This window comes from Furipterus horrens, unplaced genomic scaffold, assembly GCF_987537825.1.
Source record: "Furipterus horrens unplaced genomic scaffold, mFurHor1.1.pri manual_scaffold_12, whole genome shotgun sequence".
In the NCBI taxonomy this organism is placed as follows: domain Eukaryota; kingdom Metazoa; phylum Chordata; class Mammalia; order Chiroptera; family Furipteridae; genus Furipterus; species Furipterus horrens.
In genome coordinates, this window is record NW_028327182.1 from 72,365,031 (window position 1) to 72,378,851 (window position 13,821).

Below are 13,821 nucleotides of genomic sequence, written 5' to 3' on the forward strand. Positions count from 1 at the left end.
CTCGTAATGTGGGGCCCCCAAGAGGAGAAGAAGGGGGCACGGGACAGGGTGTTAGTGGGAGAGGAGAGAGCAAGCCCCAGAAGAGCACCTGGAGAGGGTGCACTCACGTTCTTCATCTTGAAGGACTCCTCCTCCAGTTTCTCCACTGCCAGAATGTTCTCGATGGGAATGCTGTAGAGAGGCTGGTCTCCTGTGGTAGACAGGGGTTAATGAGTGGGCAGGCCCAGAGGTCGATGCTGGGTTAGGAGGAGGCATTAGGGTCTCCCCTCTTTAGGCGAGAAGGCTAAGAAACTGACAGACCACAGGCTTAAGGGGGTTGAGGGGCAATGGTCAGAGAACATGTGGAAATGGGTCCTTCATGTCCATAGAACTGAGCCTCATGCACTCGCTCCCAACAACACAATACCTGCACCCATCACGACACAAAAGCCTCTCGTCACACAGGGACCATGTTCCCACATTTTTAGGGGAGAAGTTACTTTCTCACCATTCCATGATCTAATCTGAGCCATCTCCGATCCAGGAGAACACAACCCAAATAGGACAAGACCATCACTGCCCTGTGGGACCCTGATTCCCACACCTGGAGATACGGGACCTGCCTGTACCCCCCCAACCCTGCCCCCAGACACCCTTGTGCACGTCTCCCTGCTCTCCTGCTTAAAGAAACTTCACTCTGAGAAACACACCTTCTCTGCTCTTAGCTGTAATCCAGAAAAGCAGACGGTAAACCCCACTTGGGTCTTAAACAAGGCTCTGGTCCCTCGGAATAAAGGTATGTGAAAAGAAGGAAAAGGCAAATTTTTCTCATTACCTTTGCTCTTCTGGTAAGTAAATTCATGATTTGTCAGGCGAAACCACCTTTTCTTGAAATTCTTCATCCCAAAGCGTTTTCGTCCTTGTGCCCTCTTAATCATGAACCTGTTGTGAACAGCACACGTCGGTGGGCACACGTCCTACAGCTCAGGGTCACGTTCCATGTGGTCCTTCCCATCTTGTGGCCCAAGGTCTAAATAACCTGCCACTTCCATGATGCAGACTGTGGATTTCTTGTATCTCTTAATTTTATTTCCAAGTGATAGGATTAGAAAATCATAAGGCTAATGTCTCTACTTTAGCAAAGTTTAGCCCCCCTGCTGGTGTTAACTTTAAGTAACAAGTTGGTGATGACTGTGGGTTTATTAGACCCCTCAACAAAGCAGCCACACCCTCCCCATCTCCCACATTGAAAATATTGACAAGACACTCTTAAGGAAAAAGCACTGGCAGCAGGCTCACAGAGCCATTCAGGTGTGTTCTGGAAAGCAAAGACCAGCGATGTGAGAGCCTGCTCTCTGGGAGGTACTATGCTTTAGTGTCTCCTGACAGATGCTTCAGGAATGAGGGGCCGATGGAGGGGCAGGCAGGGCCTTGAACTCAGGTGTGAAGGAGCCAACTGTGCACGAAGGCCTGACTCTTCAGGCGTCATTCAGTCTCTCATTCCCCTTTCCTCCTAAGGACAGACATCTCTCCACTGCAAATTCAGCAGAGTACAGGCACAGAGACATGAATGTAAACACCACATTTAGATACACCCTGGGTGCAGTCTAGAAGAGTTTAAGAATGGTGGACAAAGGTCACACTTCTCCCGGGCCTCAATAGCCCCAAGGGGTCTGGCTGCCTCTGAGCTGGGAGACCACCTGCCCTGAGGACACAGGTACCCACCTCCCGGCTGAGACAGGTTAGGAGTGCCCTGCCCCCTGCCCTTCTCTTGGCCCTGCCCAGCAGCGCTAGCAAGCCTTACCCTTCCTTAAGCAGGATGGGCTGCTCCACGCTCTTGGGGTCTCTTCTCCCGGAGGATGAGATCAAATCTAAGAACTGAAGTGGGAAAGAAACTGGACTGTTAAATGGGGAAATGGTATGCTTGAATACATGCACCCTCACAGGTAAATGAGGCTAACGGGATGCTTTGTGTCCCTCTCGGACACCAGAAGAGAGAGGAGAATCTGGGAAGCTGAGGACAGGGCAGTGGGCTCTTTGAGAACTGAGGGGACTCTGTGCTGCTTTCCACTGCTGCTAAGAAGCTTCCAGCCCCAACCCTGACCCCCTGCTGTCTCATCCAGGGAAAGTCTCACTGCACCCATAGCTGTTACTTAGCTTCAAATAATACCTGAAAGTCTACCTGCATTTTAACAGGTGAACAGAGAATGCATCTCCCATGGAACTTGAAGCTTCACACGCTCTCCTTCCTGCCCAGCTTTATCTCCCAAGAGCCATCCCTGTCCACGACCTGTCTGGATTCCTCCCATCAGCTGGTGGCTGCCTCCAGCTCCTCTCCCCGCCTTCCTTTCTAAGGCGTGGTTTCTATGATTTCTGAGCAGTAAATATGATTGCTTCTAAGCAGAAGGAAAAAGCTCTAGGATCCAGAATAGCTTCTCCCCAGGCACTCTTCCTCAACTCTGGGTCTGGGGCCTAGTTCTCTGACTCTGAGGCTCCCGGAGCAGACGGTTGGGACTGGCAGGACATGGGAATTTGTGGAACAAAAGGAGGAGATGTTGTATGAAGGTGCCATGCTCAGGCACTTAGAGAAGAATTTAGACATAAAAATGGTGACGATCCCCAAACTGGATTCCAAAGAAGAGTAGTAGTGTGGGAGGAGTTCACAGCAGCCCTCGGGGCAAGAGAGTCCCGCACCCAGAGGGGGCAGGGTAGTCGTGAATGGATCCAATGGTCTGAACTATTGCAAATGGTGAATGGTCATTTTTATGTTATTCAAACTGAAACTCGATGTTTAAAAAAAGCAACTCTGTTTCTCAGAAATAACACATAATGGTGGGGGGGGGGTAAGTCTATGTTAATTGATATTGGTACTCACATTTTTTACTGCATCTGCATATTTCTGCTCATTGAAGAATTCATAAAATGCAGCCATGTAGGATTCCTTAAAGCTGGCCTAAAACGAAACAGTTCACTTAACAAAGGCCTGCAGGTCTCTTGGCTCGCGACCCAAATCGCAACACTCTACAGGCACAGGCTATGACAAGCCTCAGTTATGTTAACTAAACCAAGGAAAGGACTAGTTATCACTGGGGGTGTAACTGCTGCCCTAGAAGTTCAGCCCAGTTACAATAGACCTGAAATCACACAAGCATGCTAAACCGTTCACAGGAGATGAATTCCACTAACAGTGTTTTTAAAAACTAACTCTGTGGGGCAAGGCGGGATGGTCTTTTGGTGAATTCTTTGTTATAAATGGCTCAACACCCTCCCCTGTGTGACTAACATGAGGGTTGGGATCCACAGTGTACACTGCCCCCAGGCACGGTCATGCAATGGGGCCTCATCTGTGAGCCAAGGGGTACAGGCAGGAGTCGGCGCAGTGTGGGAACTCAGGAGCGGACTTCTAACGACCATTCTAGGTGCCCCCTCCCCAGTTCAGCACTGTTTTCCTGTTTAGGTCACTTTGCTATTTCAGGATGTGAAGATGAGGTGGGTTTGGTGCAGACCCCTGACCCAGCAGGTGCCTGTTTATGTGACTGTCCAGCCAACAAAAACTGGGGTTGATTGACAGAAGAAAGCGATCAGTGCACGTCAGGCTGCCTGTCGGCCGCTATAGACCTTTTATTTTACTGTGATTCAGAGCGCCAAGCACCGGCCCCAAAGGGTGGCTGCCTTCCTGCAGTGACGGGGCCCTGGTGCACTCAGGGCCCCACAGGAACACAATGAGGCAGGCTGGTGTGGCTTCTGTGGGTCGCTGCTCCACCCTTTCCAGACAGAAAGGGAGGCTTCACTCCACCTGGGTCAGCTGGTCCACGGTGGGAACCAGCCTTCAGCTCCATCCCCAGGGAGCATGCCACCTCACTCTCCACATCACTATCTGCACATGTTAGCTCCAAGCATGGGGCACGTTCTTGGGGCGATGGAGCCTAGGGTCGACCCTCAGGGTGCCCTCAGCACCCAAATCCAGTCTGAAGTGAGCAGCAATGAAGGGGAGACACAGATTTGTCACCAAAAGGGGTAAAATGATCACAAAGCCCAGGGACAGAAAGGGGAGTGCTATAGGCTCGTGTGCATGGGCCCTCCGGTCCCAGGCAGCAGCTGAACCTTCCTAAGACACAGATGTCCTCAGATACTCAAGGCCGCAGCTACGGCCAGCTCGTTGCAGCAGGGCTACGGCAGCTGTGCTGCAGAGACTCAGTCTCTCAACCCAGACACAGGAGTGGACCTGTTAGCTGTTCTACAAGCGACAATAACAACCCACTTGCCACCCTAATTTTCTCCTCAAAAAGCAAAGTTTCACAGTTTAGCAGCGTAAAGAGGTGCTTGGCCAGTGCTGGAATGTTCTACCTCCCTAGCCAATCGGTGGGGATGCCTGGCTTGTTCTGTTGCTCTTTATCCTGATAACCACATTAAACATACACTCTTTCCTTCATATTAAAAAACATGATGAGTAAAATAAGTGACTCACAGACTTTGACTTGGATAAGCTGCCAAGAGTTTGAATAGTCTTTGAGATCAGTGTCAGCATCCTAGACGTCTGTGGGTCCTGGCAGACGGGGAAGAAATGCAAGTTTCGTTTCAGTTTCACAGCAATGTTGTGACTGAGCCCAGAATTACACAGTCGACAACGTGCATGACATCACCTAAAAGCTGCATGGCATATGCGTGTTTTCGGTGGATGAACGATAAATATGCAAACACTGGATTCGGAAAAGTCCACCTAGACCCCTCTACCCTGTGTGGTCTGCGAGTTGCTGAAAATGCAGGATCTCAGGCCACCCAAGACCCCAGTATTTCCACGAAGCGCTAGATGGCTCCCCAAATGGCAATGTGTGAAAAGAGCTCCTAGAAATCTGCACTCTGGACCCAACGTGCAAAAGGTGCATCTTGAACTTAGCAGAATCCCTGTCCAGTTACCGTCCCCAATTCTGTATCTCCCAGGTCACCTCTCTTACGTTCACATGGTTTGGGAGATTAATTTAAAACCAACAGAAACAAAATTGGGCCCATCATGCTCAAACCCCCACACCCTGGGCTTTCTGCTAAGCACTGTCACCACCTGGCACTTTCTTTGCTGATAAGTTACTAATGTCAGCTCCATGAAAGCTCAGAGCCTAGCATATAGTGGGTGTTCCATAAATATTTGTTGCTTGATTGAATAAATGACTGAATACACACAAGATAATAAATATTTAATTCTTCCCATAGGGGGAGGGAGAACATAATAGCCCTCAGCAGTTAAAACCTGGTCACACCATCCATATTTTAACTGACGTAACTTAGGAAAGTCACTACACCTTCTTTTGTTAGAGAAGTTAAGGGCACGTGGCACGTTCACAACCCAATAACCACGGAGTAGTTGTCTCTGCCACCTCCGCACTCCTGGCAGAGGGGCCTGGCCTGAGCGCAGCATCGCCTGCTGGTGCAGGAGGACTGGCCGACGCGCATTTACCGTGTGGTGAGGTGTGAGCTGGAAGAGGTTGGGGGACAGGATGGCAGGAGCGAAGAACCTCAGGAAAATGAAGCTGCTCACAGCCGTGTACCTCACGTCCAGGTCATCTGTAGCCAGGACACAGAGAGAGCCAACTCAGTGGGGCTTTCTGCAGAGGACAGCAGCGGACTGGGCAAGGGGTTGTGACCCAGAGGGTCTCCTGGAGGCAGAGCTGCCGGCCTGCAGCTCTCCCCTGGGCCCCGCTGTCTCTCTCCTTCTCTCTGGCTCTCTCTTTCCCCCACTGTTAGTAAAAGCTCAACACCGTCTGCCAGTTGGGCTCTAATAGGCATGACCTGCTCACCAGGCCCTAGTGGCCTTACAAGGATAAGGCTCATTACTGGGTGGTTTACTCACACCTGGGATGGGAGAATATGGTATGTTTATTATGAATGTACTTCCACATTATTCCAAAAGGGATCAGAGGCTTGTTGTGCTTGGTAACTGCCCGTCACAGACTCTGCAGTAGATGCTTTTCGGTCCTAGAAGGAGTCCCAGCTCTCTGAAAGCGGGAGGTGCTGGCCCAGGCTCCACTGCTGGAGGAGGCTGAGCTGCCCCGCAGGTGAAAGGAAGGGGCTGGGCCGCACCTTGGGGCCCTCTGTTTGGGCCACAGGGACTGCCCTGGGAGCTTGGAGGCCGAAGTTTCAGCGGTTCTCCAAGGCAGCAGGTCACGCCTGAGCTGATTCATGGGCTCCCAAGGATGGACGAAGTGGGTTAGCGATGGTGCCTGCTGAATCAGGCCGGGGCCAGGGACCAAGCGGCCCCTTTCTCAGCCTCCCAAGACCTGGTCTGAGCTGGTGAGTGCCGGGCATCCAGGTCCTCAGTGAACCTGACTCTTCTGGCCAGGGCTGGATGTCTTCGCTTTGCCATGGTAGCTCCAGGTGCCTCCCCAGGGACTCAGCGTAATTAAAAATAGGGGGCTCATCCCTGGGACCCTTGCAGCCCTGGTTCCCCTACAGGTTCATCATATCTTCTTTGAAAATGCAGCTGGGCAGAGTTAGATGACACGAAGCACTGAGGGGCACCATGACAGACCGCGGTGAGCCACTTCCAGGGCAACCAGGAAGGGAAGCTTCTCTGACTACAGAAAACCAGGCCCAGATGAGTTAACGCTCTGCCCCAAATAATCCACTGCGGCAAAGCTCGGCCAGCCACCTTCTGCCCAGGGCTGGAGCCCTGCTCACTCAGGGACAAGTGCAGATGGGGACCAGGAGGGAGAGGGGTACCATCTGGGCACCATGCACTGACATCTGAGCCCTGGTCCAGCAGCTACGTTAGAACCACCTTTACTGGGGCTCAGAAGCGTCCCTTTTTCACTTTGGGGCATCCAGCACAGAGAAAGGGAACCACCAGTGAGGGCCTGTAGCTATTTTCTGCTGGCTTAAGTGTATCCACAGAGAACTTACCCTGGAAGCGCTTGGCGGCCGCCTCTCGGAGGGAAAAGAAAATGTCACACATGACAGTCGGGCAGCTCACCCCTGACTTGGTGATGACATTGAAGATACGGTCGACATACTGCCGCAGGTTCTCCTGCAATGAGATGTGGGAGGGACACCCCAATAGTGCTTATTTGGAACCGACCCCTGTCCTGGGCTGCATGGAGCGCCAGGACCACAGTGGGGAGGGAGCAACTCTGGAGGCCAGGGACTGGCTCAGGGCAGCCAAGGGGAGCCGTGGCAGCAGAAGATATAATTCCCATCACGATTAAGAAACAACCTTTCTTAAAATACATACTGAGTAGTTATAATTCATATAGTGCAAATAATTGGAGTCCTGAGGTTTGGGGAAAAGCCACATCGTGCTCCCCACCTCTACATCTGACCTCATTAACTAAACAGAGATCAAAATCACTGAAGTGTAAGTTCCCAAAGGTAAAAACCCTGTCTTTTTTTTTTTTTTTTTTTTTTTTTAAGGCATGACAAAGACACAGCATGATTTGGATGAAGAAATCATAAAAAAGACTGAAACATTAGGGTGAAGTGTCAAAACCAGGGAGTTTTGCTGTTCTAAGAAACAGCCCCGGGAACAGCCTGCAGTGCCCAGGTTTGGGACCTGTGTTTGTTGAGAGGAGGGAAAGATGGGCTGGGAAGACTAATCAGGCTGGCGAGGCTGCCTCAATTGGGGGGGAGGACGCAGGGCGGGGGCACAGGGGACGATGGCCAGTCATCGACCAGGACTGGTCACTTGACACCAAGCTAACACCAACTTCTGCACCTCAGGCTCCTGCGGGTGCCTTTGCAAAGCATACCCCACACGACCTGACACACGGTGTCCTAGGTGGCCATGTGCCCAAAATCCTCATGACAGGTGCCTGGCTCTGGAAAGTGCCAGTGAACAAACCAGACCTCCTTACCATGTTGTTTTCCAGGTTTTCACCATCTTTTAGCTTCACAGGGTCAATTTCACAGGATTTGTGGCTCTGGCATATCTGGAAGAACACACATGGCAAGGAGTGAGCGAGACAGGTTCCAGACGCACAGCTGGGGTGGAGGTGGTGGTGCGGGGCAGACACAGACACTGTGAGCCTCACTCTGAAGACAGCTGCCCACTGCTAGCTCCCTGCTCGGCCACTAGGAGCGGGTGGCAGCTGGAGGCACTGGGCAGCATGAGAGGCCACTGTCCTGCGAGGAACAGGACTTTCTTGAAGACTATTAGGTCACGTGGACTCAGGCATCATAAGGCTTAGCAACGATTTTACTTCAGAGCACTGCTGGGATTTTGCACAGCCACACCAGAGTGCTATTTAAAATTTTCTCACATTGCAAAGGGCCTGTTTTTTATGAAACTGTTCTGGGGGCAACGCCTGCCCAGGTGTCTCATGAAGGGGCCAGGTAAGAAACGCTGAGTCATTTGGAAAGGAAGCGCGTGGTTCTTTTGAATGGGTCTCACCACAGCGAGAAGAGAGGGTGGGGGTGGGGGTCTCCGCTGCGGCAGGGGCTCTCGCGAAAATTCCGGGCCTCACAAATTCGGGGAGAGCCAATGCCTGGGGAAGAGGTGTCCTCCGAAGAACCGGTTTTTCTCTTTCATGACCTTGTCTTTGCAATAATGGATTTTCTTAAGTATCTGTTCCACTTGAGGAAATAAGGAAAATTCTGAACTAGACCTGCAAGGCTCCTGTGCTGAGCTGGGAATGAAGCTGACATTAGAGAGCTCCTCATTCAGGTAAGTCCTGAGACACCGAATTACCCGTGTGTTTGCCTGACTTTCACTGGAAATGTGGGTTCCTGGGGAAATCTTTCCCCCACAGCCCAGTAACGCTGGGTCCCTGGGGAGCCCGACCCACCTCCTCTATGGTGGGCTTCAGGGTGACGTGCAGATAGTGCATCCCTGCCAGCTTCATCGTCTCATCAATGCACTTGGATGTCAATGAGTTTCCCCGGAAAATGGTGTTGGGGTCCCTGGAAAACAGCATCAGGGTGACTTTCGTCTCCTCAGTACAGTGCGGTGGAGAAAGAAGCAGAACCCATTCTTGGGAGCCATCCACCAGATGCAGAAGTTCACTTGCCCTGAGTCTGCCGTCAGGTGTTTGTGGAGGGGTTTCACAGCAGGGGTCCCTAGCCCCCTGCCCTGCCTGGGTAAGGAGCCCACCATACAAACAGTGCCCAGTGCACTTCGGCAAACCAGCGACATGCCCCCTGTCCTCAACCCATCTGAAGGAACAGCTGACGGGGACTCCTCTTCTCGAGGCTTGTTTTTGGCAAATGAATGCTTCTAAGGACCAAACCTGGGGTCAGGGGGTCAGCACAGGAGACTTAGCAGGGAAGTGAACAGAACAGGCTGTGCTTCTTATAACCTCTTTCAACAAGGGAGTGTTTGGATGTTTCTGAACCAAGGGAACCAGGGAGTGACTCTTGACAGGTCCTGGGGGACACAGCAACCCAGTCCTCTTATGTGGGCTTAACACTAAACTGAGCCCATTCCTAAGGCAACGGGTGCCTCGTTCACCCCCTTCTTTCATGCACCTCAGGATTTTCAGGAGAAAAGACGCACCTTTAAAAACAGTAAGCACTTTCTGAAAGGAAACCTAAACCTACATGGTATCTGCCCCATCTCTGTGCTCTGGATGTTTTGAGGGAGACCTCTGCTGCCGGGTCCCCCAGGCTGCACCCCCTTGGGGAAACGTGAGGGTCCCAGGCAGAGGCCGCAGTGGCACTCACTGCGTCCTGCAGACCTCGGCGTTGGCGATGGCGCTGATGAAGGGCACCACCCGGCCGCAGTGCAGGAGGAGCCGCACCAGCGGGACGGCGGCTTCCTGCTTCTCCCGGCACACCTCGCCCAGGATGTGGGCTGCGGACGCAGAGACGGGCTGTGCAGAGACACAGCGTGACCTGAGGGCAGCTTCCAGACCTGCCCCACCACACCCTCCTCGACCAGCAGAGGGGGATGCAGGTGTTCCTGGGCACAAAACAGGCCCAGAGCGGCCAGGCGGCAGGGGAAGTCACCAAGAGGGAGTGGGCAGCCCAGGTGCTGGGCCCCAGGTGGTCAGGGCCTGGGGGCGGAGGGGCTGGCAGGTGTTGGGGGCGGCCAGGGGACCAAGGGGGTAGAAGGTGGATTCGGGGGTTGGTTTGGGCAGGTGTCACGGGCAGGGGGCAGAGTGGGGGTCCAGAGAAAGAGTGGGTCTGGGTGAAGGAGGGCCAGGCAGGGCCTAGCAGCAGAGAGGGGACAGGGACGAGTCTGGGTTCACAGGTGCACCTGGCACAAGAGTACCTCCACATCCGCAGAATTGAGCAGAAGGTCCCGAAGTGGGCTGTAGTAGTCGGAGGAGAAGACGTGGTCTTCTGTGTAAACTACATTCAGCCGCAGGGACCCTAGATCCCCTGGCTTCAGGCTCTTACTTCCGTTGTCGCGGGGCTGTAAGAAGTACCTGGGTACAGGACACGGGACCAGGAGGCGTGAGGTGGCAGCACATCCCAGGGACTGGTCCTTCTCTCAAGGGCTCTGTCAGGGTCTGAGGCAGGAGAGGGCACCAGGACGATTCTGCAGGACACCCCCTACAGGGTCGTGCCCCTGGGGCGTTCCTCACGGGATCTTTACTATCGGGGCTGATTACACAGAGCCTCAGACAGAACTTATGATGCAGAAGCAGTAAGGGTAGAAGGAAAGGAGAGGATTAGGAGGGAACGTGAGTGTAGCAGTTAAGGAAAATTCTGCAGTAGAGTAATTATCTGTGGAGATTAACACACGACAATGGCTAGCAATAAGCAGAGCAAATGGCAAGTATTCTGAGAAGCATGTGGTAGAGCGTTCCACATTAGAGAGAATGGTGGGCTTGTGCTGGGGGGCAAGGCAGACAGCTGCCCATACGGTCACTTAAGCGGTGTTTCCCAACAGGCCACTCTGCTCTTTGGTCCTGTCCCAGGCAACCCCAAAAAGAACCCTGCCTGCTCTGAGTTTTCCAGTCAGGCAGTTAGAGATGCGTTGCCGGTAGAGCTTTCCCTGGGCTTCCAGGCAAACACCACATAGGGCAGCTCAGCTAAGCAATGTCTCCTGGCTGGGGCCAGAACCCAGCTGGGGGCTGCGCTGTCTTTGTGGCATTAAAGATGTGAATTTCAGTCTCCTGGTGATAGCAACCCACCATTGGGCACCCTACAAATATCCCCCCACCCGGAGAGCCTGTGGACATGAAGGGCCATGGTGTGTGGTGTGTGGCGTGGCGTGTGACGTGAGGCGTGTGGTGGGAGATGTGTGGTGTATGACGTGACACATGGTCTGTGACCTGCATCTTCGCCCCATCTTGTGTGTCTATGAAATGAGAGCACCAGTGGCCAGAGAGTCTGTGGCTTCGCTGTGATGATATACACGGTGAACCAATGTGATTTTGGAACCGAGTGTGAAACAAAGCAAAGGCCGCTCCTAATGCCTAAATACAAAACAGCCTAGAGAAAACGAGGAACAGACACGGGAAGCAAAACCTTAGCTTTCGGGGATCCGTGAGCAAGGGGTGAGGTCAAGCTGCGGCCCCTCAATTCAGATGTGCAGATTAAAATGGAGGTTAGCCCAAGACCCACAGCGCCTTGCACACCTTCCCCAGCAGGTGACGCTCTGGCAGCAGGCAAAGGTCCTGAAGGCCTGCCACAGGGCAGAGCCTGGCACAGTTATGCTCCAGGGTGTGCCAGCTGTCGGCCCTCAGGGAGTGGGCCCAGAAAGCCATTCTTGGAGTCGTCAGGCTTTTGTGCCCCTGCCCTTCTCTGTTTTAGGCCCTCAGCCACTACGTATGATGTCAGCGTGACCCCCTGCACCGGCGTCCTCCCTCCTGCAACTTCTTACCTGAACCTGCCCCCACAGCAGAGCTGGTTACGGACCATGGGAAAACATGGGCAGGCAGCTAGGTAGGAAGCTGACCTGTGCCACTGTGTTTGGGCTGTAAAGAGGCAGCTTTTGTGTCCTTTTGACCTGCCCTTTTAACTCTGTCCCTCCACCCACCAGCTCACTGATGTCAGGCCAGGCACGCGGTCACCTTACCATGCTTCATAGGAGCTGGACTGCCGCAGCACTTTCAGCGGAATCCTTAGTTCTCCCAGGAACTCATCTCCAAACTTCAAGTTACTGGCATTCCAGAGGTCAATTCTGAAAAACAACAACCGGTACATGGATCCTCTTGCAGAGTGACCTAGGGAGGTGCAGAGCTGTCCCGGTGTCCTTTCTTTCTCCCCAGGAGCGTTTGGAGTGAGAGGGAGCCTTCAGTTCCAACAAGACAGGCTCCCTGGAGATCTACACTGATGGAGGACATTTAAGACGTGAGGTTGAAGCTGGGCCTGACTTTGGAATGGAGGTGTGCATCTCCCGGGCTGTGGGGAATGAAAGGAGGTAGAGGCAGAGCCCTCGGGCTGGTGTCGGGTGAGGGGGCCTCCTGTCTTTGTAACAGGAGGAAACTGCTGTGCACTGAAGCTGGTAGCGTCCATTGCCTTTACCAAGTGTAGCAGGACCTATTGTCCCCGAAGTTTGGGTATCATCTCAGACACAGCAGGAGTACCCAGCAGGGTGACCTCAGTCTGCAGGGCTTGGCACAGTGGGGTGAAGAAATGAAGTCTAGTTCTGCTCAGGCTGTTGCTGAGAATGGTGCCCACAGGGGAATGACCGGGCTGCCCAACTTAACAGCCAGGACGCCCCCTACCTTCCCTCACATGGAAGTACACCTAGCGAGAAAGACTTGACTCTTCCTTCTTCGCCTGCACTCAGAACCCTACACCCAAGATCACTGTGACCTACCAGTGTGACTCATGACCTAGGGGGCTCAACACTCATAACAGAGCAGGGGAGACGGTGGCTAGCTGACAGCTGTGACCACAGCGCAACTGACCACCATCTTTGTGAGAAATCCACACTCACCTTGCTAAAGGGTCTGGTCACTCACTAACCCTTTTTCCTTAGGTGGAATTCTTATTGTTCCTTCTGATTTGGGGACATAGATATTGACTGTCATGTGTGGTAGATGGAGGTGGGTGATATTTCTAGGTGCTAACTAGCAAACATCGCCTATACCTACAGCGAACAATTCAACCAACAGTCATTCCTTAAGTTGAAAATCTAAAACCAGGGGAAAACTCTGCAAGACTGTACGAGTCCTTCTGTTACCCCTCCAAGTCCGTGCAGGAGGAGGGGACGTCACAGAAGGCAAAGGATGGTCCACATAACAGACGCATGTCGGGACATGAGGATCAACACTGTCCCATGGCAAGATACTTTTAAAATAACAAGCAGAAGGATCTCTAACTTGCCAAGCAACACTTCGGCAATATACAAACATGTTGCCAGGCAGTCTTTTCTTTTTAATAAGAGACTCATTTAAAAACATTTTTGGTTTGTATGCTCAGAAGAAGACCTACAACTTCGCTCGAATTCAAAGCCCAGTCTTCCATAAACACTTCTTTCTCTGAACAAGAAAGGGAGCTGCATGTCTGAAGGCAGGCAGTGCACAGCCAAACCTCAACCAAGGCGTTTGGACCTCCCATGGGCACCTTCTTGTCTTGGAGTCACTTTGCCTCTGCTTCAGCATTTTAAAATGGAAGATTTAAACTACTCGGATACACTTAAGATGGGGTGCAAACCAAGATCTATGTGTGGAGGCCACAATCCCTCAGGACTTGAGCCCAGGAGTGAGACAAGGGAAGAGCCCCAGGGTCCCACATTTGGGAGAGGGAAGAGCCCTTGCCTGTACCCTATACCCCAAAGGCCAGCCCCCACCTGGCCCGGAGCCTCTCATGGCTTGGTTATTACTCAGAGGTCTGAAGCCACTGCAGGTTCCAGGGAGGGGCACCAGAGTGCCCCCCAAAATAAACATCTGTGGCATTTCTAGTCGAGCCTCACATGCCTCAGAAAACCCTGGCCATGGAGAAAAGTAGATTTTAAATCAT

General features: G+C 52.7%; 1 protein-coding gene across 2 annotated transcripts in view; it reads right to left on the reverse strand.

Annotated features, from left to right (window-relative positions):
- Positions 1 to 13,821, reverse strand: part of RASA3 (RAS p21 protein activator 3) — a 121,486-nt gene that overhangs the window by 10,511 nt on the left and 97,154 nt on the right. For both annotated transcript variants that reach the window (XM_090258919.1, XM_090258920.1), the window contains exons 9-20: positions 11,930 to 12,034; positions 10,175 to 10,331; positions 9,625 to 9,773; positions 8,751 to 8,865; positions 7,821 to 7,895; positions 6,874 to 6,997; positions 5,432 to 5,538; positions 4,448 to 4,525; positions 2,855 to 2,932; positions 1,784 to 1,857; positions 815 to 921; positions 108 to 190 (exon numbers count right to left, since the gene is read on the reverse strand). In XM_090258919.1, the coding sequence (XP_090115045.1) occupies positions 108 to 190; positions 815 to 921; positions 1,784 to 1,857; positions 2,855 to 2,932; positions 4,448 to 4,525; positions 5,432 to 5,538; positions 6,874 to 6,997; positions 7,821 to 7,895; positions 8,751 to 8,865; positions 9,625 to 9,773; positions 10,175 to 10,331; positions 11,930 to 12,034 (1,252 nt within the window). The remainder of the gene's footprint in view (positions 1 to 107; positions 191 to 814; positions 922 to 1,783; positions 1,858 to 2,854; positions 2,933 to 4,447; positions 4,526 to 5,431; positions 5,539 to 6,873; positions 6,998 to 7,820; positions 7,896 to 8,750; positions 8,866 to 9,624; positions 9,774 to 10,174; positions 10,332 to 11,929; positions 12,035 to 13,821) is intronic.